Source organism: Coffea arabica, chromosome 7c, assembly GCF_036785885.1.
Source record: "Coffea arabica cultivar ET-39 chromosome 7c, Coffea Arabica ET-39 HiFi, whole genome shotgun sequence".
NCBI classification, from domain to species: Eukaryota; Viridiplantae; Streptophyta; class Magnoliopsida; order Gentianales; family Rubiaceae; genus Coffea; species Coffea arabica.
In genome coordinates, this window is record NC_092322.1 from 9560628 (window position 1) to 9583126 (window position 22499).

Here is a 22499-nt window from a genome sequence, read left to right on the forward strand (position 1 = left end):
ATGCCAAACAACTTGATGCCGATCAAGAGAAAAGGAAGGCCAGTAAAGCCAAACTGAAATGTACAACCCAAAATAACTTTGGTAAATACTAACTGTATACAACCCAAAATAGAAAAAGAAAAAGTACTTGGTAAATTAAAACACAATTGAGCAACCAATTTTTTTTTATAACCAATTTTTTTTTATTTATTATTAAGTTTTGCTGGAAATCATCCAACACGTGCCATTTTCCCATCAGTTGACTAGTCAACCGCGCAACAGAGTATATACTCGCTCCCTAACACAGCACCCAGGCTTCACTTCACGGAAATTGGAAATAGCGAACCAAGAGAAGAGAGACTAAGAGCTGACTGCTCTGAAGTTTGTCCAATGTCCATGGCGGCCTAGGGCTCAATCAAGCGTCAAGGCCTTCAATTTTCCGAAAGTCTCCAGGAAGATTATTCGAATAAGAGCACAAAAGATCCTTCGCCATGGACACGAGGCTTTTGTTCCTAATTTCCTGCTTCATCGCTCGTCTTAGCTTCTCTTTATCAGGTTTGTTGTTTATGTACCATTTCGTCGCATTTGAAGCCTGCATTTTTTGTAATTGTTTTTCTTATGTTGTAATCTTTAGAAATTAGTGTAATTTTGCTGCAAAAAAAAAAAAATTAATGTGATGATCCATAATTTCTCTTGTTCTGGCTGGCATATTTCGCGCGCTGAGCTGTGGTAATGGATAATTGAAGCCTGGGGTGTTTACTGTTTAGATATAGGTTTAATTTGATGGGATGCGAAATGGAGGATTAAGAAAAAAAACGAGACAATAATTTATTTCTGGAAATTGTACTGAAGAGGCTAATTCGCGATTGCGTTGCTGAAGTTATTCGAAAATGCAGTTTCTGTTTGAGTTTCTGTGCGGTCTCAATCAAGTCCAAGGGATGTGTTTGAGGTGGATCATTGGATTTTTGAAGCATTGATCTTGGGAGCTAAGACATATTGTACCATGAGGTTCGTGAGCAAATAATTTCTGAAGGAAGAATGCGCTATTAACTAAATAAGCTGAGAGTAGCTTGTTTCCCAACTAGGTGAAGTCTATTTTGTTTCTGAACAAACTATGCCTGCTGTTAACTAAATAAGCTGCGAGTAACTTGCTTTCCCCAACTAGGTGAAAACAATTTTGCTTCAGAACAAGCTATGCTTGCAGCCATTAAGACTTTCTTGCTAGTTGTAGTGACTGCTAGGGCGACTGACTGTGAAGTGAAGCTGTGCATGTTAGGCACCAATGCTTTCCGATGGAACTGCTGACGTTGAAGAGGAATTTTCAGATTGTATGTGCATTTCTCACAAGTTTGGGTATTGTTTAGGGGTAAGTAGGACTTCGAATAGGCAGATTTTCAGCTTCAAGATTGATAGATAAGAAAACATAAGTCAACCACATGTTTAAGATTTTGATTCTAGTTGGGTTAGGATTTCTGGAGACCTTAATAAATTTCTTTCCGACGAATTCCAAGGCAAATAAACAATGCATGAATAACTCCAAAGGCCTCTCTGTATACCTGAAATCTAGAACTTCTTTGCATATGGAAATAGTTCAATAACAGAAGGAAACTGTAGGAAGGGGAGAAAAAAATGCAAGGAACTGACTTGCTGCATTTGAGTCAGAATGAGTTTAGATGTTACTTAGTGTGAAGATAGAATCTGCATCGAATAACGACCATGAGATTCATGGTTTAGGTTCTAGTACATAATCTTCCTTGAACCCTTACCACTTACATCATTCTTTTCTAGTTGGACATTAAACTTCAAGAGCCATTATTTTTTAAATGCTAGTATAGCAGCTGCTTATCGAAAATAAATGCAGACAGGTTTACTGTTCAGGAAATAGTACTTATATTTGGGGAACATGTCAAAAGTAATACCATACTGTTTATCACCTTAGTTATTATTCAGCTGAAGGGAAAAGTCAAGATTTAAGGTCCAGAAAAGCCTAATTTTTTATCACAAAGGAAACTTCGTGTAAACTACATAATCAAATCTCCAACAGCTTTGTGATCCTAGCTGGTGTCTCACACTAGGCATATCTTTTGATCCTTTAGCATATCTTATTTGGACACTGTTGTTTCTTCTTTTGGCTATCAAAGAACATATCTCTTAAATAGCATTTTCATTTGGATATTGTAATTTTGGGCAGCTTCAGGGGAGTTGAACTCATTTGAATCGGTGCCTGATCTGGAAAAATCAATGTACACAATTGTTGATGGGTATCCATGTGTACGGCTGCTGAACCTTTCAGGGGAGATTGGTTGCTCAAGTGGGACTTCTTATCTTCTTTTTGAATTGGTTAAGATATTCTACTTTGCCATGTTTAATTACTGCTCCTTTGCTTAGATCCTGGTCATGGAAAAGTTGCTGCACCAGTGGTTAAATTCAAGAATGTGAATCAATTGGTTGAACCATCTGCAATACTGGTTTCCTTGGATGAACTTGACAGCTTATTGGCAAGGCATGTATTTGATGACTCTATATATCCATTTCAGAAGAATAATCGAGTAACTCTTCCTTTTGATTGAATACTCTTTTACTTTTTTAAAATCTAGATTTTGAATTGTATTGTGCTTGATACGGCTTTATGTATTAGTTGAATCTTTACTTTTTTGAGCATCTGAAATTTGAAGCTTCAGATTCCATGTTTGTTTCTATTTTTGCAAGTTTGGCCTTATAATAAACTATATACTGAAATCCTTACTTGGACACTTTAAATTACTAATCATTTAGTGATGTAACTGGACTGAGATGCTAAATTTAATTTTAATTGTTAGCAAAAGGTTGGTCTCAATTTACACTAGGTGCATTAGGTTCTGGAAGTGGTTCTTGATAATTAAGTTTTGCTGAAACAAGGAACTATTTATTTTCAAGAGGAACATGGAAAGTAAAATCAGAGGCTAGAAATAAATGAGTGGATGTACTGTTTGTTAGTGTTAGACTTGGTAATGAGTCATACCTTGGGACAACTTTATGTTTCTTTCTGCTCCTACCAAAAGCATATGCGACAATTAATGCCACATGAAAAGTCAAACAAAACTGGTAAAATTTTGTCTGCATACCAGTGAGAATGGCGGTTAGCCAACTCTTTGGACATGTTTAGACATGATAAGAAACTCATCTCATCTAACATTGTCAGCAATCTGATCGCTTATGCTGTTTTTGGCTAATGTTTGGTTATACTTTTTCCGGGTATGTCTAACTTTTCAGCATCTCCTTTTGCGAAGTCATGGCTCCTTTTTCACAAAAGTCATCTAAATGCATTTAATGATTACTCAATTGCTTAATAATGAGTTGCTCTTCTGACTACCTAATGATTTGGCCTGCAGTGGAGTAACTTTTAAGTGGTAAGCTTGTATCAGAAAATGGTGCCTAGGACTGCCTCATCTTGTGCCTTCCCATTATGGTCTCATTACTAGAAGAATTAGAATTGTCTGCCCGTTACCTATATCTTCTTCCAGGGGAATCCCCTAGTTCAGTATAATTTAATGTATGGTTCACTTGAATAGTTCTATGCTAGTGCTTTTGGCTGCCTGCTTATCATCAAAAGCACAACTGGTCGACATCAAATCCGTGTGACTGATGTCTTCTATTCTTTGTGTTTCAGAGTATCAAAGGACACTAATTTTGCTAGCCTTGTAGCTGGTATATTAGTTGAATCAGGAACTCCGGGTGGAAACAATTTCAAGGGTATAAAGCATTGGCGTTATTTATCTGGGACTATTTAAGCATTATTGTTTAGAGCTACTTTATCAATGTTTTCATTCCTTTTCAGGATTTTCTCCAGAATTAAAGTTTCCAGAGGCTGAGTTTGCTCCCTATCAGAATAAAAACTTTGAGTGGAATCCAAGTGTATGTCTTCAGATAACATTTAAATCAGATCTAGACTTCTGTAAAGGGTAAATATGCTTCCTGTGGTAAAGAGATTGGAACCATTCCTACCTTGTGGTTCCAAAACCTAAATTTTGTCCCCTCGTACATGAAGTTGCTATTGAAATTGACCCAATAAAATTTACATAAATCAAACATTTGTCTTATTTTCCTTATTTTTTCCCTTGATTTTACTTGTTCCTTTTTTTTTGGAATTCACTTGTTAGTTGTTGCTGTAAATTTTTTCTTCCTCTTCCCCTGTATAAAATACCCTAGCCCACATGTTATGTCAGCATGGCAGTCAGTTATTGACCAAAAGCAGACACTTCTGACAGGATGCTATCTTCCAGTATTTGCACAAGAATCTACTCAATTTTTTGCTTTTTTTTTTCTTGTATTAGGTTTTATATTTTTTTGTTTTGTTACTCTCCTTCACTTCAATCTTTTGCTAATTTGGTTTGTGCTCAAGTTTGATGTCATACATGGCTGATTCTTCCAATGCTTTTTGTTGGTAATCTGTTGTATCTTAGGGATATATAACATGTTTCATCATGGAAATTGGATTCTCGTAGCTCCTCTTAATGTTTATTAGTTTCTTGTACAATTAGAATTTCTAAAACTAAGGAATTCCTGGAGAAACTTACTCTAACTATGGCCGCCTGCAGGGATCTGGAATAATGTGGAAGGCTTATAATTTTCCTGTATTCTTACTCTCAGAGAATAGCACACTGGCCTTGCTGGAGGTAATATGCTCTTTGACAGATTCATTTCCTGATATTATATTTGCTTTTATGGCTAATTTGTATTGAGAAAGCTTTTTCTGCTGTTAAGGTGCTAAGTATACTTAAATTGTCAAGACACTAAGCATCTCAGCGCAATGTCATCCTCCTATTTTTCTAATGAAAGTCATGTTTATCTCTAGTTTATTTTAATGGTTGAGCACTATATCAGGTATCATCTCTGTGATTTAAATGATAATAGTGGGGCTAAAGTATCTTTGCGATATTGGTAGAGATAGGATAGTGAGAAAGGTTCCACCATAAGGTCCTCTCTCTTGTTTATGTTACTGTGTATTTTTTTACCTTCATCTTATTCTCCATTTTCTTATATGTTGATTTTCTTACCTGCAGGCTGCGACGAAGAATGAGAAAAGCAAGGAGTCATATACATCAGATGTAGCTGAATTTGGCCTGGTGATGCAGGTAATAACTGATTGTGGTGCTTAGATTACAATGAACTTTACTACTAAATAGGGAGAATCTACACAACTATTAAAAATTTCTTACTGATTGAGGTAACGTTTTTTGTTGTTTTTCAATGCTTAATTAGACTACAAAATCAGGTACTCATGATTCAGAGTCTTGTTTGAGAGAAGAAACTTGCCTTCCATTGGGTGGATACAGGTGCAATCTCGTGGGAACTTTTAGTTTTCAATATCTTTTGTATTACAGAAGTTATGTTGACTTGTTTTCTCTACCTTTGTCTTCCCATTTTTACCAAAGCATGTGCTTTAATCAGTTCATGTTTGTAGTGTCCATGAGGCCATTACAATTTGCCACAAACACTTAACCTTATGGTTATCGATCATTTGAACTGTAAGATCTGGAAAACATTTATGTAGGTTAAGTCATTTGCTTGTTATCGAGTATGATGTCCATTCACGGAATATTCATGGCATTTCAAGATATAATTTATCAATATTAGTTGTATAGGTTGTGATATATCTAACTACTCCCTGAGTGCTTTTTGCCGTAATGAGATGATGTAAATTCCTAGCCAAGCCACACCTTGTAGTCTGAGGAATACTCAACGTACTTTTGACTATGATTAGGGCTAAATTTTTTTATTGGCGATCAGGTTCATTTTATTCACTACTTCCAAATATTTAGCCATATAGTTCATTCTTACTTAATAAATTTGACTTGCTCAAATTTATGATGGACACATTAGATGAGATTGTTCTGTCAGTTTGTGGTATCTCCTTAAAAGTGGGATGTTATATCTCATACGAAAACATTGGGTCATACAGTATAGGTGAAGAAAGCTCAGTTGATTCTCTGTGCATTTTTCTTTTCATCCTTTGCCGTATTTTCTGTAATTTAATCCTCTGAAAAAGGTTAGTCTGCTAAGTAACCACATTTGGGATCAAGCACAAAAACACAGGTGCTGTTACTTGTTAGACACACAAAAACTGGACTTGTTATGAGCTAACTCTCTTATTGTACATATATCATGAATTCTTTCCGAAGGCCTATTTCTTTATTCTTTCACTTCATATGTCTTCAATTTGAAGGGCAGTGTCTGGTCAGCACTTCCACCAATAAACACTTCAACTTCCCAAAAGTCAAAGCCAATCATATTAGCAGTGACATCTATGGATTCCGCTTCCTTTTTCCGTGACAAAAGCCTTGGTGCAGATTCACCTATATCTGTGAGTTAATTCTTTTTTTTTTTTTAATTTTATTTTAATTTATAACTTCTTGTTTCTACAACTGATTTCTTTTATGTGATCTTCTAACACAATGAAAATAATGCAAACTTTTTTTCAAACTATTTTGCAGGGGTTGATTGCCTTGCTGGGTGCAGTTGATGCTCTTTCACATCTTAATGGCTTGCATCTGAGTAAACAGGTCATTACTGCATGAAACTTGTTTAGATGAAGTACTTATATTAAAATTTTCTGATGAATTCGTTCATATGTTCCATTTTTCTTCCTTATTCTGCATGAGATGCATAATATGTATGTTCATAATTTTTTTCCTTGTCCACTTGAAATTTTTAGACATTTTTCTGTGTTGCAGCTTGTCTTTGTAGTTTTCACTGGAGAAGCGTGGGGATTCCTGGGTAGCCGGAGATTTCTTCTTGAGCTTGATCAACATTCAGACGCTGTCAGTGGCCTTGACTTCACATTGATAGAAACGGTATTACCGATACATCTGGTCAATCATCTGTAAATTTGGATATAGATACTGGTACCTTCTATGACTGGAGTGCTCAATTTTTCTTAAACTGTAGGAGGAAAATGTGAGTGCTGTTTATGAGTTCTATGTCATGCCTTTGATGCTAATTATGGAGTCTTGTCATGTCAAACTGTTGCATTGCAGATTGCAAAATTGTTATTTTTCTTGATTAAGCTCCTGAATTTTTTTCAGAAATTAGTATCTTCATTTGTCACAAGCCCTCGACTCTTTCATACAGATTTTCGTGTAATGCTATGTCCTATCATGCTGCACCGAAAGCTTGTATAAACAACATGGTTTGGTTAGTTTGAACATAATGTTTGCTGCACCGACATCGATTGTTAAAATGTTTGCTGCTTATCTTTTCCAAAAAATGGGACAAAAATAGTTTTTGGCTGGAGATGATACTGATATTCAGAATGTGATATATCTTTTATCCAGGTATTGGAAATTGGATCTGTTGGAAAAAGCTTTGACCAGGGTGTCAAGAAGTTTTTTGTTCATACAACAGAGGTAGGGTGGTACTTACCCTTTCATCCAAATGCACTTTTGTTTCTGGTCAAATTTGCATATGGAGTCTATCTGACTGCTTTTGACTCGATGATAAATCTCTGTCTGCTCTGCATCATCTGTCTCTGGGTTAAAGTGGTAGTTCCCATGTTCTGTTTGGAAAAAAAAAAAAAAAAAACTTGTCTGGATGACAATGAGGAATAATACTGAATTTTGTGGTGGTAAAAAAATCTTATTTCTACTCGATAAAACAGATTTTTAACTGCATATTTGGATGTACCTTAAGCTCTTCAGACCTGTGTTATTTGAGTTATATGTTTTATTACTGCCAAGGAAGAAGATCCCACATGCATTCTTATGATGGGATTTAGGATTTCTTTCAATGTTATTCGCATTGTACAAGAGGGATATAATGGATTACTAATGTTAAGTTGACTAGTTGCAATGTCAGTATGATAAACTACTTTATATCTTTATCTATATGATACTGTGGTTTCTTTATATAATTCAACTGGGTTCTTCTTACTGAACTTATTCTGTGAATTTATTATAAATTTTGGTAAGGTGATTCCAAGTCCTAATTGGTTTCTTTGCTAGATTGTGATACTTTATATCTTTATCTATATGATACTGTGGTTTCTTTATATAATTCAACTGGGTTCTTCTTACTGAACTTATTCTGTGAATTTATTATAAATTTTGGTAAGGTGATTCCAAGTCCTAATTGGTTCTTTGCTAGATCGTGATATCTTTGAACTGCAAGAGGCAAAATCTCTGAAAGAATTATATTTAACCAATGCAAGAACTTTATACTTTTTTGTAGTGCAAGAATTTTTTGGGAATCTTAAATTGGTTTAATCTTCTGATGTTTATTGGCAGGCTGCATCAATCTCAAATCAGACATTGGATGCTTTAAAACGTGCTCAAGATTCTCTTAAAACTGAGAATGTGAAGATCTCAGTAGCCAGTAAATCAAATCCTGGGATACCACCCTCCTCATTGATGATGTTTCTGAGGAAGGTTGGTGTTTGGCTGTTGTAATAGGATTTTAGAGTATTTCTCTTACTATATGAATTCTTAATTTGATCAATTTCATCTGTACCTTGCACAACCACAACACCACATGGAAGACGGGAAGGGAGTGAGTCAAGGTAGCAAAGAAAGTTTAAAAACCAAAAAGCCAAACTAAAAAGGAACGAGAAGCACATAAAATGTCAAATGGAAAAGGAAAACTGATTAGCAATGCCATTCTTTCTATCACACTGATTACATTTTTATCCCCGACATGGTATATTCTCTCGATTATTTGTCATCCGTTGGATGAATCATCTGAGTGGCTAGAAGTGTACTGTCGTTCAATTATGCAAACAGCTAGCAGTTCTCTAGGTCTGGTCATCAAAATTCACTGACGTGTGCCCTTTTTGTGCCTTAACTTCAATAGAGTGAAAAATGTTGCGTAGCTAATCAGTATCAAGATCTGCCAAATTAATTGTTGTTTTTGTTGTGCTCTCTGCATACAGAATCCAGATTCTTCAGGGATTGTTTTAGAAGATTTTGATACTGCCTTTACAAACAAATTCTACCATAGTCATCTGGACAATCTATGTGAGCTGATTTAACTTGTTAGATTCCTATTATTTTCCTGATTGATCTATCTGCAATGCTGCAAAGCTGTTTGGAATGATCCCATTCAACGTGATGTAATGCAGCTAACATAAACGCCTCAGCAATAGCCGCAGCTTCCTCCCTTGTTGCCAGAAGCCTGTACATCCTTGCTAGTGAAAAGAACGAAATAAATGATTCCGTTCTGACTGCTATTTCTGTGAATATATCTTTCATTGATGAACTCCTTGGTTGCCTGTTAGACTGTGAACCAGGCCTATCATGTGACCTAGTGAACCAATATATTTCTCCATCTGCTGCATGCCCAAGCCACTATGTTGGTGTTATACAGGGAGAACCATCATCTTCTCCTTATCCTGGTTATGTAGGGGATGTGTCGAGGTTTCTATGGAATTTCTTAGCAGACAAAACCTCTGTCCCAACAGAAAATAGAAGTGCTACTTGCCCAAAACATTGCAGTGGCACCGGTGAACTGTGCATCCGAGGGGAAACTGATGGTAAAGGTGTATGTGTTGTCTCCTCCACCAGGTATCATTCAGTTTGCAAACTTATGTTTGTAATTCACAGTAATGCCATACATTCTGATGTTGATTGAATTGCATTTTATGGCACCCTAGAGGATTTTTTGCAAATCTTTGCTGATAAAATCTGTGCCCTAAGGCAGCCTTTTACTGTCTATCCAGGCGTATAATACATTTGTTGCATTCATCTTCATCATATATATATATGTAACTCATTTAAGCTCCACATTGTTCTATCATCAGTTTTGTATCAGATATTTTTGACTCTTATTCTCCTTTTATATGGTAGCATTGTTTGTCAGAAATGCAGTACAGGAGTGTTTGAAGAGCATGTCGTTGCCTAACATGTAATTGCAAGTAGAAAGGAATGAAGCACCTTCCTTAATTTATAAAATTATGACTAGACTTTTGAGATTTGAAGGTTAAAACAGGAGGATGTCATTTGTTTTCACCTGTTGTCCTTTGTACCATGTTAATTTGCATCATGTGATTTTTTGACTTGCATTATTTGAAGCACCAGAGTATAGGTGATCATAAATGTTGAGATGGTGACGTTTCCACTTTCAATATTGTGCTCTATGAGCCGTCATTAATAACACGTTACTTTGAATATTCATCTGCAAGGGCACACCAAGGTTGCTTGCTTATATCCAGTGGTTGCAACAAAATTTTTTGTATATTCAGATGTTCTAATAATCTGTTTCCATCTCAGGTATGTACCAGCTTACTCAACAAGATTGAAATTTGAATCTGATATGTGGAAGCTGCTGCCAACTAATTCTTCCGACATCATGGGAGCTGCTGACCCAGTCTGGACAGAGAGCAACTGGGATACTATTACACTTCGTGTTTACTCGGTTCAACACGCTTCTTATGATCGCCTCATTCTACTCTTGGGTATTGCTGTTACAGTTGCAGCATACATTGCGATAGTTATTACTAGATCTGTCATCAGGAAGGCCCTAAAGCGGGATTGACATCAATTGCCTTGTTATAGGATATTTACAGTCAACACGCTTCCTGGATGGAACGTGAGGCTTGGATTCGCTGCTACCTGGATGATCTAGCTAGACTTCAAAATTTTATTACAAATACTTGCATAGCTAACTGAAAGACTGCAGTCGTTTATTAGCCTGGATGTAGCAATATTTTTTTGTGGTCAGGCTGCATCCTTTTTTACCCTTTTGGGTAAATGGCATTTAGTAAAGCTGACTTGCATATTGTGGCCTTTGGTATATTCTCTCAATTCAGTGTCTTTTGATGTCGTTTTGATCCTGTATACAAGATATCTTTGATATCTGCATAAATTTCCAAGTACGTGGCTGTTCCCATCAAATTCAGCTCATAATGCAGCTGAGGCTTATCAAATTCAACTAAGAAAGAAATGGTTAACCTCCGTAGCGGGCGGCGTCTGACCTAAATCATGCAGAAATACTTCCTGCTTTAACTGGGATTGCTTCCTTCCATGATTGGTCCATCTCCTGATCTTTGCTTGCAGTTGAGTAGCCTATTATAGGTCCTCAAAACAGTAACGAGATCCACACTGAACTGAGAATGTGCTCCCTTTCATGAGCTATCAAATAATCGAATCTGTCAGACTTGATAAGGTGAGATTGTATCAAAGGATTCAAAACCAAGTAAATTAGCAAACCATTGACCAGGATTTCTTGGAAATTTCCTGTAAATTACCAAAACCAAGTAAATTAGGATTCTTGTTCAGGATTTTTTAGAAATTTTACCGGTGAGTGCCTTTCTAGTTCCCTCTGAATTTCTCATTGATCTCTTTGGATTTACCCCTTTATCTTAGTATAGAACCATTGGCCTTTGGTCCAATGGTTAGAAAGAGCCCCTTTAAAGTATGAGACAAGAAGCATAGTGCTTCTTGTTTTTAAAAAATTTATAATTCAAACGCAGCCTATATTTCTTGTTCTTAAATTTAGAGATTGCAGTAGTGTATTTATTTGGTTTGGTAAAAAAAAATTAGCATGAGTTTAAGCGGATGAAATTCAATATCTCTAGAAAATCTCTGATAATCTACGAGAGAAGATTCCTTTTTTTTTTTCTGCCCCCAATCTCCAATTCTCAACTGGAGGCTTCTTTTTTTTTTTTTTTTTTTTTTAAATTTGAGAAGTCTGGAGCGACGTCATAAAAGAGAACCTTCTCAAGAAGAGAAGCCCAACTATTAAAGCTCGGAATATCACATGGTCCATCAACCTATGGTTTGATAACCAAGTCGGTTATTAACCGACCCGGGTTCCCCCACCAACTGCTGCGTGTTAGTTATACAGAGAAACCACGCGCCTCAGAATCATTCCACAGTCTTTCTCAGCTCAATTTCAGCAAAGAAGAGAAACGAAAAACTACGCATTTCATTGTGATCCTGTCCATCTGAGATAGCAATAAAACCCAGAAAATGGGGCTGGGTTTACTCTCCTCCCGGACTCTCCTGCGATCCGGAAAACTCCGGCCAGGAATCTTCACTCCTCTTCTCCGCCGCTCCATCGTCTCCACTAGTGAGCTCCAAAATGCCGAAGCAGCCCAAGCCCAGCCGGATTCTCCCCCGCCGGATCTTCCGAAGAGAACTCCCGTCGGCGGGGCCCGAGTCCACTTCCCCAACCCGGAAGACGCTATCGAAGTCTTCGTAGATGGATATCCTGTTAAAATCCCTAAGGGTATGACTGTCCTTCAGGCCTGCGAGATCGCCGGCGTCGACATTCCTCGTTTTTGCTACCATAGCCGCCTCTCTATTGCCGGAAATTGCCGTATGTGCCTCGTTGAAGTCGAAAAGTCCCCCAAGCCTGTCGCCTCTTGCGCCATGCCTGCTCTTCCTGGTAAACTAAACTAGTTGATAATTGAATTAATTTTTTGGTGATTTTATTGCTAAAATGGATTTATTACGAACGAAAAATTTAGGTTTCTCGCTACTTAATATGAGAAAATTGTGGACTTTAGGGTTTAATGTTAATGTGTGAGGATTGGTGCTTTATAATTTAAGAAAAGAAAAAGAAAAAGTTGTTTGCTTTCGTTGAGCTTGAGCTGGATGTTGCATTCTTGAGAAACTAATTGCTTAATTTTGAGCTATGGATGATTCTGTTATGGAGAGTTATACTTTTTAGCTGTGATTAAATTTTCTTCGGCAGTTGCCAGGGACAAAGAAGAGGGGAAAAAAACATTTTGTTTGGTTGCTTGTTGGTTGCGTATTGATTTTGATGATGTTTTTGCAGGGATGAAGATTAAGACAGACACACCTCTTGCCAAGAAGGCACGAGAAGGAGTTATGGAATTTTTGCTGATGAATCATCCGTTGGATTGCCCAATTTGTGATCAAGGTGGGGAATGTGATCTCCAGGATCAGTCTATGGCTTTTGGTTCTGACCGGGGTCGTTTTACTGAAACAAAGAGGTCTGTGGTTGATAAGAATCTGGGTCCATTGGTCAAGACTGTCATGACTAGGTGCATTCAATGTACAAGGTATGCACAAGAGACTGTATGTTTGTCCATGGCACATTGAATCTAGATAACTTGTCACACCTTCAAATCCATGTCAATTGTATTCTAGTGATTCTTGGATTATGACAAGAGGTCCTACGACTATGATTCCATTTGATAAAAACTGAATCTGAATTCTGAATTCTGAAATTTGAATACTGAAAGAATTAATTTGCTGAATTTTAAGCATTGAAAAGAAATATATGAATGTTTGAATTTTAATGCTAAACTTATTTATACTGTTTGATAAATATTAATAACTGAATGCTTAATAAGTTTAATTTGATAATTTTGCCCTTATATCTGTTCATTCAAAAAAGAAATAGAACCTATGATTTAATTAATTTAAAATTGTTAGGTATGAAAATGACAGTATTTATTTTTAAATCAAATTAATATAAAAGATGAAATATATTATATGAGGAGTATGGAAAAAATGTAAAAGTCATTAAAAAGGGAGAAATCGTTAGATAGAGAATATTAGGTTATTTAATTAGATAAGAATTTTGAACATAATTAACAAACAACGGTAGATTTGGTAGATAAGATAAGGTAGTTAAAGTAATTTTATTGATTCTTATCAGAATTAAGCATTCAGTTAAGCTTCTTGTACTAAAAAAATTACACACAAGTTCAGCACTGCTTAACAAGTTCAGCAGATGGATTTTCATTTATCAAACACTCAAAACATCTGAAAAGGTTCAGTTTAAGCACTTTTGTATGTTATCAAACAAACCCTATGTCTAACTTGACAATGCCATAAGTAGCACTCTGTCTAGTTATGGCAGATCCTATAATATTCTCAGTCAGATGACTTTTTGCATAACAAGATAACAATAGAACATAATTGCAATTGGACAGACAAAAATTGTGTAAATTACTTACAATGGTGGCATCACAATAAATAAGTCTGCAGTTACTATTGAACAACCAACTTGCTGTCATTTGGCAACCAAAATGTATCTCTGTTCTTTTAAAAAAAAAAAAAAGTAACAGATAGATGTGTTCTCATTGATTTGTATGTAGTGCTTGTTTTGATCTTAATGCTCATGTGGTAGGATTTAACATCTCTGAGCTGGTGCCATTGTTTCTTGCTGAGGAATAGCAGTTTGTTCATTCTGCTTTTCTTTCATTGTCTATTTTAGAATTCATTCAATATATATTCTTTTTGTTATTAACTGGATTCTTAGATAGTCTAAGCTGAGAATACTTGTGAGCTTGAGGACAGATGCCAATAGACGGATGAACTTTGGGAAATGGAGGTGTCATCTTTTCTCCCTAGTGCCAAACTAATTCTTAGAAATGACTTTTGAAGTTTAAGATGTATTGAATTTTTTTTTTAGACGAATGCTGAATAATTCCATATTGCATTGCACTGTTTTTACCTATTTCGTCATGTGGCTTGAATTGTCCTTTAACATGTTCAATGCTCATAAACAGGTGTGTAAGATTTGCGACTGAAATAGCTGGGGTTCAGGATCTTGGCATGTTGGGTCGTGGCAGTGGGGAAGAAATTGGAACTTATGTGGAAAGACTCATGACAAGTGAACTTTCAGGAAATGTAATTGATATTTGTCCTGTCGGTGCTCTAACCTCAAAACCTTTTGCCTTTAAAGCTCGAAATTGGGAATTAAAGGGAACGGAAAGCATTGATGTTACAGATGCTGTTGGTTCAAACATTCGGATTGATAGCAGAGGCCCAGAGGTTATGCGTATTTTGCCACGATTAAATGAGGTACTGGTACTTTAAATTAGCCTTGTTATGATGCTTTTGGTCATATCTGCAACTAGTCATAGGTTTGACTACCCTGTGCTTCATTTTCTCATATAGGATATCAATGAAGAATGGATATCAGACAAAACACGTTTCTTTTATGATGGACTAAAGAGACAGAGGTTAAATGACCCGATGATTCGCGGTCCAGATGGACGCTTCAAGGCAGTGAGTTGGCGTGATGCTCTTGCCGTGGTTGCTGAGGTCATCCACCAAGTCAAGCCCAGTGAAATTGTTGGAGTTGCTGGTAAGCTGTCTGATGCAGAATCCATGATGGCATTGAAGGATTTCTTAAACAAAATGGGGTCAAATAATGTTTGGTGTGAGGGTAATGGCCCAAGTCCAAATGCTGACATCCGCTCTGGTTACATTATGAACACTAGCATCAGTGGCTTGGAGAAGGCAGATGTTTTTCTCTTGGTTGGTACTCAGGTAATGTTCTTCAGCTGTTAATGCATGTGCACTTAACATCACGTAAGTTACTTAGCTATGTGGGTAATCTGTAAAGAATTTACATGATACGCATATCTGCATGTGTTTGTGGGGGCTGTCTGTATGATCTTCCTCTTCCCAAGAACAAGAAAATATTTTATTAAGAGATGATCATGAGCACCTCAGATGTTAATTATTGCTTGATCAGATAGAAAGGTCAGTCTGGAATTATGTAAATAATTTTGTTCCTGTAGAGAACCTTATCAATGCTGGTTATTTGATAAATGAAGACTTATGGAAGATTGATGACTGCTTTTGAAAACTTTGTTTTTTTTGGGTTGTCATTAACCGAAGTTTAGGGAGGTTACATCTGCCTCAAATGCTGGAGCACATTTATTTTTGTCTAATCCCCTTTTAGACCACTATTGAGAACCAAAATTTTACTCTTAATGTTTCTCATGTAATTTTCAGTAGCAATTTAAGAGTATACTATAATTGCAATATAAAATTAAACACTTACTGCACCCTGAAGCCTCTTACTTTCCTTTATCTGTACTCTTATTTTAAACAAGAATTTTATGCAGCCAGCTGAGCATACGTCTTTCAAAGATTTTCTTGACTTCTGATGTCATGAATTCTCTCATATGAATGGATCTTTTTTTTTTTTTTTTTTTTTTTTAATGGGACTGCTGTTTTGCTGCTTATTGATGACCTTATGCATGTCTTTTGAATCTTGTAAGATTATTCAGTTGTAATGCATTTTGAGCTGCAGTTGAAGGTTTTTCTCTCTGATTGTCGTAATAACTGGCATTTTTTTAACATGGATTTTAATAGCTGTCTGACATGTCATGTTCTTTTCTTTGCCATCCCATATGCATATTTTTTGGCTTTGTAACCAATGCTTATTGTTTATGTTGTTCTCAGCCAAGGGTTGAAGCTGCTATGGTGAATGCCAGAATTCGGAAAACTGTTCGAGCTGCCCAAGCTAAGGTGGGCTATGTTGGTCCTGCAACAGACTTAAACTATGATCATGAACATCTTGGTACAGGTCCTCAAACACTTAAAGAAATTGCGGATGGTCGCCATCCTTTCTCTTCAACATTGATAAATGCCAAGAACCCTTGCATCATTGTTGGTGCTGGGGTTTTTGAGAGGAATGACAAGGATGCAATTTTCTCGGTTGTTGAGACTATTGCAGAAAGTGCAAAGGCTGTTAGACCCGATTGGAACGGGCTTAATGTGTTGCTATTAAATGCTGCTCAAGCTGCAGCTCTTGATCTTGGACTTGTTCCAGAATCTGGTAATAGCATTGAATCTTCCAAATTTATTTATTTGATGGGTGCTGACGATGTGAACTTGGAGAAAATTCCCGAGGATGCCTTTGTGGTTTACCAAGGACACCATGGAGATCGTGGTGTATATCGTGCAAACATAATTCTTCCATCATCAGCCTTTTCTGAGAAAGAGGGCACATATGTTAATACAGAAGGGTGTGCTCAAACTACTGTACCAGCAGTACCCACTGTAGGTGATGCTAGGGATGATTGGAAAATAATTAGAGCATTGTCTGAGGTGGCAGGCGCATGTCTACCCTATGATTCCCTCACTGCTATCAGATCTCGGATGAGGACTGTAGCACCAAATCTACTGAATACTGATGAGAGACAACCTGCAATATTTTCTTATTCTTTGAAGCCTGAGTCACGCCAGGAGATGAGCACTGTTCCATTTGGAACAGCAGTGGAGAATTTTTACATGACTGATTCAATCACTAGGGCTTCCAAGGTAATGGCTCAATGCAGCGCATCATTGTTGAAGAAATGAGCTCTGGAAAGCGATGGACTTGAAATAAAGGTGTCAGTTCACGTTTTGCTGTTTGGCTTCTGTATCCTAAATTTACGCCATCTAGGATTCTTTGTTCGTCAAGGAAATAGAGGGGATCAAGGAAAAAGAATGAACTAGAATGCCGTAGCGGAATTTTCTCATAAATGGCAAACCAGCTTTGGCAATCTTTTGTACCTTACTGTAATTTTAATCAGCATCCAGCATATTGTGAATCCAAAGTTACACTGGCCTTGGTTTATATTTTTGGCTCCACGATATTTTTGTATTTTTCAGTCGTGCGGCTAAGGTTGTCAACATACAATGATAAAGGAAGTAAAATCTCAATCGAGAGTGCTGGAAATCATCTGACATGGATTCTACAGTTGCAATGGCATTAAATTTTTACTCTTTCGTAATGGTAAATGTTATCATCTAAATGCTTTCGCTTGTCATGGTGGCTTTCTTGCTCATCCCCGTTGTAGGTTGAGGAAGAATGACTGGTTTTGGCAGCATTTAAGCTGTGTGCTTTTGTCATGTCATTGCAATAATTATGAGCTTGACCTCATTGTTAGTTATAAATGTCAGAAATGGTGGCGGGCATATTGATTTTCTTTTCTTGCCAATCATTTTGTATTGTTTTTATTATTGGATGCCTGGTATCAACTGAAAAGAAGAAGCTCGTTAGCAGCGGCCGAGGTTGTAAATGACTAAGCAACATCATACTGGTGTTTTACCCCTTAAAATCGAATTCAGCTGAGGTTGAAACTCTTGATCATAATTTCCAGTATTCATACTGCCGCTAATATGTAAGTTATACTTGATCGAAACAATAATTACTTGTACAATGACACATCTGGATGAGACATATTATGCTGGAACAGAATATTTGCAACTCACCAAACGCTTTTGGAGAATATTTCATGCAATCACCCCATGTTACAGAGGCAAGCCCAATAATTTCTGCCAGAAGCTTGCAGCCACGATTTATGCAAGGTTGCAATAGTACTAGCATAATTTCTTAAGCCAACCGTGCACCATCTTCAAGGGTAGTTTGCTGGCTGAACTTGACATTGGCCTGATAGGCTGATCATTGTGAACGTTTCCCCATCCATTGCATCCCACGTAAAAAGCTTCCAGTCCACTCTTATGTACTGTAAATTAAGGCTAGGTGTGCATTATTCTGCTAAAACAAGGATGACATATGCAATTAGCTAGGATGATGCACAAAGAAAGTAGCATCGCGTAAACGTCTGATAAAATCTAGATTTTTCCTCCAACGAAAAGCTAATTGGATCCTCAAAGCATGTAACTTCGAGCAAGTGGCAGACCAAGCAGCACAAAAGCTGCAGATATACTACTACTATGATTTTCTGTACCTTAAGGAGCATTAGGCTGTCACCTTTTCTAGTTTCTGTCCAGCTGAGAAGCCTTCCTGCCTTTTCCTGCAACGTGGGATAGATAAATGCTGTAATGTCAAGTTCACTACTTCTGTAACTAGAAAGAAATTGTAGTACCAAAAGACACAGCAAAAGAAAGCTTTAACAGGATCTTTAAAATCAAATACAATGCACCAGGGAACCAAATTGCTAATCACAGTATGGAGTACTTTACCTTGGCTTGAAACATCGCTACGACATAACAGAATTCTATATGACCCTCACATAAAGCACTGGAAACCTTTCCTCTTTATCAATATTCTTGACACAAAACAGCACATGCCAAATATCAACTAAACGCCAAAACTCTTTCACATGTATATTTGATACTTGATACTACAAAAGAACAATGTGAAAAGCAACATCAGCCTCTAAGCAGTGCGAGCAATTATCTCAAGTTTGCACGCCATAGTCCTTTTACTGACTTGCACAAGATACCAAAATGATCTTGCACTCTTTTCAATTTCTCACAATCTAGTTAAAGTCTCACCATAACATTTTGCCACTAACATTAATCTTGTTGATTTTACCACTCTCACCATAAATTCCCGCCACAAATATTAATCTTGTCCCTTGACCAGGCCAATCCCTCTTAATTAAACATTTCTACAGCTGCAAATACACATTAGATGAGTAGCCTACCTTAATTGCTCAATCATTTCAGCTTATCAATGCGGACTAGGGGCACTTATGGTTGGAGATTTTGTACAATTGTTGTACTGTCTACACTATATCGTGTACTCTTACATAACTTTATTGTACTCAAATTTTATTCATGTACACCATTTCAAAGCATAAAATACACCTGTCCCTGTAAGCATACAATCACATTATACATGCAGTACACCAACCGTACCTGACTGGACCTAAGCCAACCGTACCTGCCCCATTCCCCATCAATGCAGATCAACAATTTGCCAGTTTGGTGAAAGAGACATGCCCCTAGAAAGTTTTTTTCATATGCTATTGGAAAAAATCTTGGCATTTGGCAATCAAAACAAACAACAAATGGGCAAAAATTAACAAATACGGAACTTAAACAATTTTTTTTTGGGTCAAAACTTCAACAAATTTTAAATGTTTACATCTTACCACTTTTTTTTCACATAACAATTAATTAAGAGACTAATCCCTAATAGGCAGACATCTCTCCCCAACAACCCCCCCCCCCCCCCCGGGGGGAAAAAGAAACCAAAAGAAATAAAATCATTGCATGCATGTGATACTCATTTGAAGTAAAGCAAGCATTTTGAACAATTCCACCCATAAATCTAAGACTTCAACATACCCTTGCAAACTATCCAGTGATAGCAGTCTATCATTACAAAGACACAAGTTAATGGTAATTCTGCTATCCCCAAAGATAACAAGATCAAACAGACAAAACAGATAAAAGAGCCTGAAAGTTACAGTTAAACACATTTGACTTACTGCTCATACAATTTGATTAGTGACCTTGGCCTTTCATAACCACCTTCATTCTCTTGTTGTCTTGGTTTTCCTGGATTTCTTGATTCTGGTTTCCAGTTAGCTTTGGTCAATGATTCACCAAGAAGTTCAGCAATGTCTACCGCCATTGCCTCAACCTTCTTGACATAGGGAAATTTCTCCCCTTCAAAATGGTTAGACAACCACAAATACATGGACAATACTTGATGCTTAGTCTCAAGGTCCAAGAGCTCTGAATCATTACGAGCAGTACATTTTGGCATGCCCATTGCAATATTGACAGGGAGCTTATGTGCATATGATGACGCAAACCTCAGAAGATGGTACATTGCTTTTGGATCTCTAATATTAACAGGGGCAAAGCAAAAATTGAAACGATCTTCCAGAGATAGCCCTTGGACCTCCTCTAACATATTTGCAATTTTCTTTATATGGTGATGGTGGCACAGAAAGTAAGACCCATCTAACCTGCAATTTTCGGCGAACTTTTCAAGTAGCTGTGCAAAAGTAACATCTGGAAATTGGCCAGCAAATAGCTCTACCTGTTCAAAGAAAGGAAAGAGACCAACTTTCTTAACTTCGTCAAATGACTTCTTCAAGCACTCAATCAAGTAGTCCAAATCTTCAAGGTGCAAAGTGGTAGTTAGTCCCTCAGGGTAGCGACTCCCTCTTCGGCCAGCTCTTCCAGCAATCTGCTTCACCTGGGAAGCTGGAACTGGAACGGTCTTATCACCATTGTACTTTGAGAGACTATAGAACACAACCCTTCTAATATGAAGATTCAAACCCATTCCCACAGCATCACTTGCGACCAAGATGTCATATTCATTATTGTCATCATTAAACAAGTTGGCTTGCTGTCTACGGGTCTCTGGTGGCAGCGCACCATATATGACACAGCAACGGTGTTTTGTGTACTTCTCAATTGCTAATTTCACTTCAAAAATCTCTCTCCTGGAAAATGCAACAATACAATCCCCAGATTTCACATTTTTCAAGTCTCCCAAAAGGGTCTTCGCCTCAACAACCAGTGGCTTAAACCTGTCATAACGTTGTTGAACCAACTCGTCCCCAGTCTCAGAGCAAATCTTTCTAACAATGTTTAAAACACTTGGATCGCCACATAAATGTATCTCATCAGCCTTCAATCCAAGCAAAGCCCTCGTCCATGCATAACCTCTAGATGGATCTGCCATCATTTGTATCTCATCAATCACGGCCACCTCATACAACTCATCAACCGACACCATCTCAACAGTACAAGCAACATGACTTGAAAATGGGACAAATTTTTTCTCTTGCCCAGTTAAGAGACTACAGTAAACCCCTAATGCATTCACCTTATCAAAAACTTCCATAGCCAACAACCTGAGAGGACTGCAATAAATACCCTTTTTTGCTTCCATAAACCTCTGCAAAGCATTATACGTTTTCCCACTATTAGTCGGACCACAGTGATATACAATTTTCCTTTTCATTGCCCTAGCAAATGGAAACCAAGTATGAGGCTTCGTCAAATCAGCTGATTCAACCATACTCCTAAACCTCTTAATTTCATCAGGAAACTCTTCTAAACAAAACTCAACAAAAATTGGAAACAAAAACTTCTCAGCCTCAATACCAGGGCCAAGGAAAACCAAGTACTTCACTATATCAATCTTGCACTTCTTAAAAAAAAAATTACGAAATTTATGGGCGGCTGTAGGAAAAAAAGATGCACCAATGTACACAGCTAAAGCCTGGTTAGAAGCCCAACCAGATTTTGCAAAACCTCTGAAAACCTCAATTAACAGATCCCAATCACTCCTACTCTGCTTATCACTTTTAGAAGCATCTCTAAGCTCTTTATAAATTTCTACCGGATCCCGGCTATCTATCTGAGCAAAGTTCAATCTTTTCTCAGGCTCTAAATTATCATTTCCAGGTCCATTTTCATCCAAACCTATATCACTAATACTATCTACTTCTGTAACTTCTGATTCAAGAGCAGGTGCTGAATTCAAATTTGGGGTTCCATTTTCTACTAATGTCGAGAAAGGGTGTCTTTGGAAATTTAAACACCTATAATTAAGTGATTGTGTAAAGTGCGATGGGGAGAATTGAGGTGGGATACAGAATTTTGAATCAGGGGTGAGGAAAGGATGGGAATTTGATGGGTTTGGCGAATCAGCCCGATGGAATCTATTGGGAAAAAGAAAAGCTCTAACCTTGGTGAAATTGTCTCTAGAGGAATACAGATAAAGGAGGTTCCTTGCAGGGCCTCTTGCCATTACCGGGAAAAAAGATAAAGAGTGGTAGAAAGAAAGAAATAATGCTGTAACTTACATAGAAGTTAAAGTCAGAGTTTTTTTTTTAATTAGATAGGAAGAAAAAATGTACCTGGTCGGGAGAGAGAACAGGAGAAAATGGAGAGGGGGAAAGCGAGAAATGGTGGTATATTGTCCAAGTTCTAAAACCCTAAACCCAGCGGGTGGGAGACAAACAGAGCAGAGGGGTGGTGCTTGTGAGACTGTTTTTTTTTTCCCATTCAGATTGTATTTTTTTGAATTTTTTTATAAAAAAATTACTATAATAATTTAATATATGTAAA

At 37.2% G+C, this 22499-nt stretch overlaps 3 protein-coding genes across 16 annotated transcripts; 2 read left to right on the top strand and 1 right to left on the bottom strand.

Annotated features, from left to right (window-relative positions):
- The first annotated feature begins 276 nt into the window (after window positions 1-276).
- LOC113699030 (nicastrin-like) lies at window positions 277-10733 on the top strand. 4 transcript variants are annotated; one of them, XM_072057667.1, is made up of 17 exons: window positions 278-534; window positions 876-1345; window positions 2171-2290; window positions 2368-2482; window positions 3629-3711; window positions 3797-3873; window positions 4557-4634; window positions 5022-5093; window positions 5221-5294; window positions 6190-6322; window positions 6453-6521; window positions 6693-6812; window positions 7293-7364; window positions 8241-8381; window positions 8882-8966; window positions 9071-9512; window positions 10218-10733. In XM_072057667.1, the coding sequence occupies exons 3-17, from the start codon at window positions 2221-2223 to the stop codon at window positions 10480-10482; spliced, it is 1896 nt and encodes a 631-aa protein (XP_071913768.1). In that variant the 5' UTR covers window positions 278-534; window positions 876-1345; window positions 2171-2220; the 3' UTR covers window positions 10483-10733. The 4 variants fall into 4 exon arrangements, with proteins under 4 accessions (XP_071913766.1, XP_071913768.1, XP_071913767.1 ...); XM_072057665.1 differs by lacking the exon at window positions 876-1345 and having other exon boundaries at window positions 277-534; XM_072057666.1 differs by lacking the exon at window positions 876-1345 and having other exon boundaries at window positions 2177-2290.
- A 964-nt stretch (window positions 10734-11697) lies between these two features.
- On the top strand, window positions 11698-17283 carry LOC113701752 (NADH dehydrogenase [ubiquinone] iron-sulfur protein 1, mitochondrial). The gene is made up of 5 exons (XM_072057683.1): window positions 11698-12336; window positions 12730-12976; window positions 14435-14729; window positions 14826-15200; window positions 16125-17283. The coding sequence occupies exons 1-5, from the start codon at window positions 11919-11921 to the stop codon at window positions 17022-17024; spliced, it is 2235 nt and encodes a 744-aa protein (XP_071913784.1). The 5' UTR covers window positions 11698-11918; the 3' UTR covers window positions 17025-17283.
- Window positions 17284-17778: 495 nt separating this feature from the next.
- Window positions 17779-22282, bottom strand: LOC113702217 (DExH-box ATP-dependent RNA helicase DExH18, mitochondrial-like). 11 transcript variants are annotated; one of them, XM_072057672.1, is made up of 3 exons: window positions 19901-22282; window positions 18424-18466; window positions 17779-18175 (listed from the first exon to the last, which is right to left on the bottom strand). In XM_072057672.1, the coding sequence occupies exons 1-3, from the start codon at window positions 22177-22179 to the stop codon at window positions 18065-18067; spliced, it is 2433 nt and encodes an 810-aa protein (XP_071913773.1). In that variant the 5' UTR covers window positions 22180-22282; the 3' UTR covers window positions 17779-18064. The 11 variants fall into 11 exon arrangements, with proteins under 11 accessions (XP_071913773.1, XP_071913776.1, XP_071913782.1 ...); XM_072057675.1 differs by having other exon boundaries at window positions 17779-18204; XM_072057681.1 differs by having other exon boundaries at window positions 18401-18466.
- Between the last annotated feature and the right edge of the window lie 217 nt (window positions 22283-22499).

What these genes read in the sequence shown, in the direction of transcription:
- LOC113702217 (XM_072057671.1), bottom strand. Translation starts at nt 22,179, where the DNA reads ATGGCAAGAGGCCCTGCAAGGAACCTCCTTTATCTGTATTCCTCTAGA. An exon ending in CTAATCAAATTGTATGAGCA is followed by an intron (nt 18,467 to 19,891) that starts GTAAGTCAAATG and finishes CCCACGTTGCAG; the next exon opens with GAAAAGGCAGGAAGGCTTCT. An exon ending in CTGGACAGAAACTAGAAAAG is followed by an intron (nt 18,176 to 18,423) that starts GTGACAGCCTAA and finishes CTTAATTTACAG; the next exon opens with TACATAAGAGTGGACTGGAA.
- LOC113699030 (XM_072057665.1), top strand. Translation starts at nt 471, where the DNA reads ATGGACACGAGGCTTTTGTTCCTAATTTCCTGCTTCATCGCTCGTCTT. An exon ending in AGGGGAGATTGGTTGCTCAA is followed by an intron (nt 2,291 to 2,367) that starts GTGGGACTTCTT and finishes TCCTTTGCTTAG; the next exon opens with ATCCTGGTCATGGAAAAGTT. An exon ending in CTTCCATTGGGTGGATACAG is followed by an intron (nt 5,295 to 6,189) that starts GTGCAATCTCGT and finishes TTTGAAGGGCAG; the next exon opens with TGTCTGGTCAGCACTTCCAC.
- LOC113701752 (XM_072057683.1), top strand. Translation starts at nt 11,919, where the DNA reads ATGGGGCTGGGTTTACTCTCCTCCCGGACTCTCCTGCGATCCGGAAAA. An exon ending in AGGTGCATTCAATGTACAAG is followed by an intron (nt 12,977 to 14,434) that starts GTATGCACAAGA and finishes GCTCATAAACAG; the next exon opens with GTGTGTAAGATTTGCGACTG. An exon ending in TTCTCTTGGTTGGTACTCAG is followed by an intron (nt 15,201 to 16,124) that starts GTAATGTTCTTC and finishes TGTTGTTCTCAG; the next exon opens with CCAAGGGTTGAAGCTGCTAT.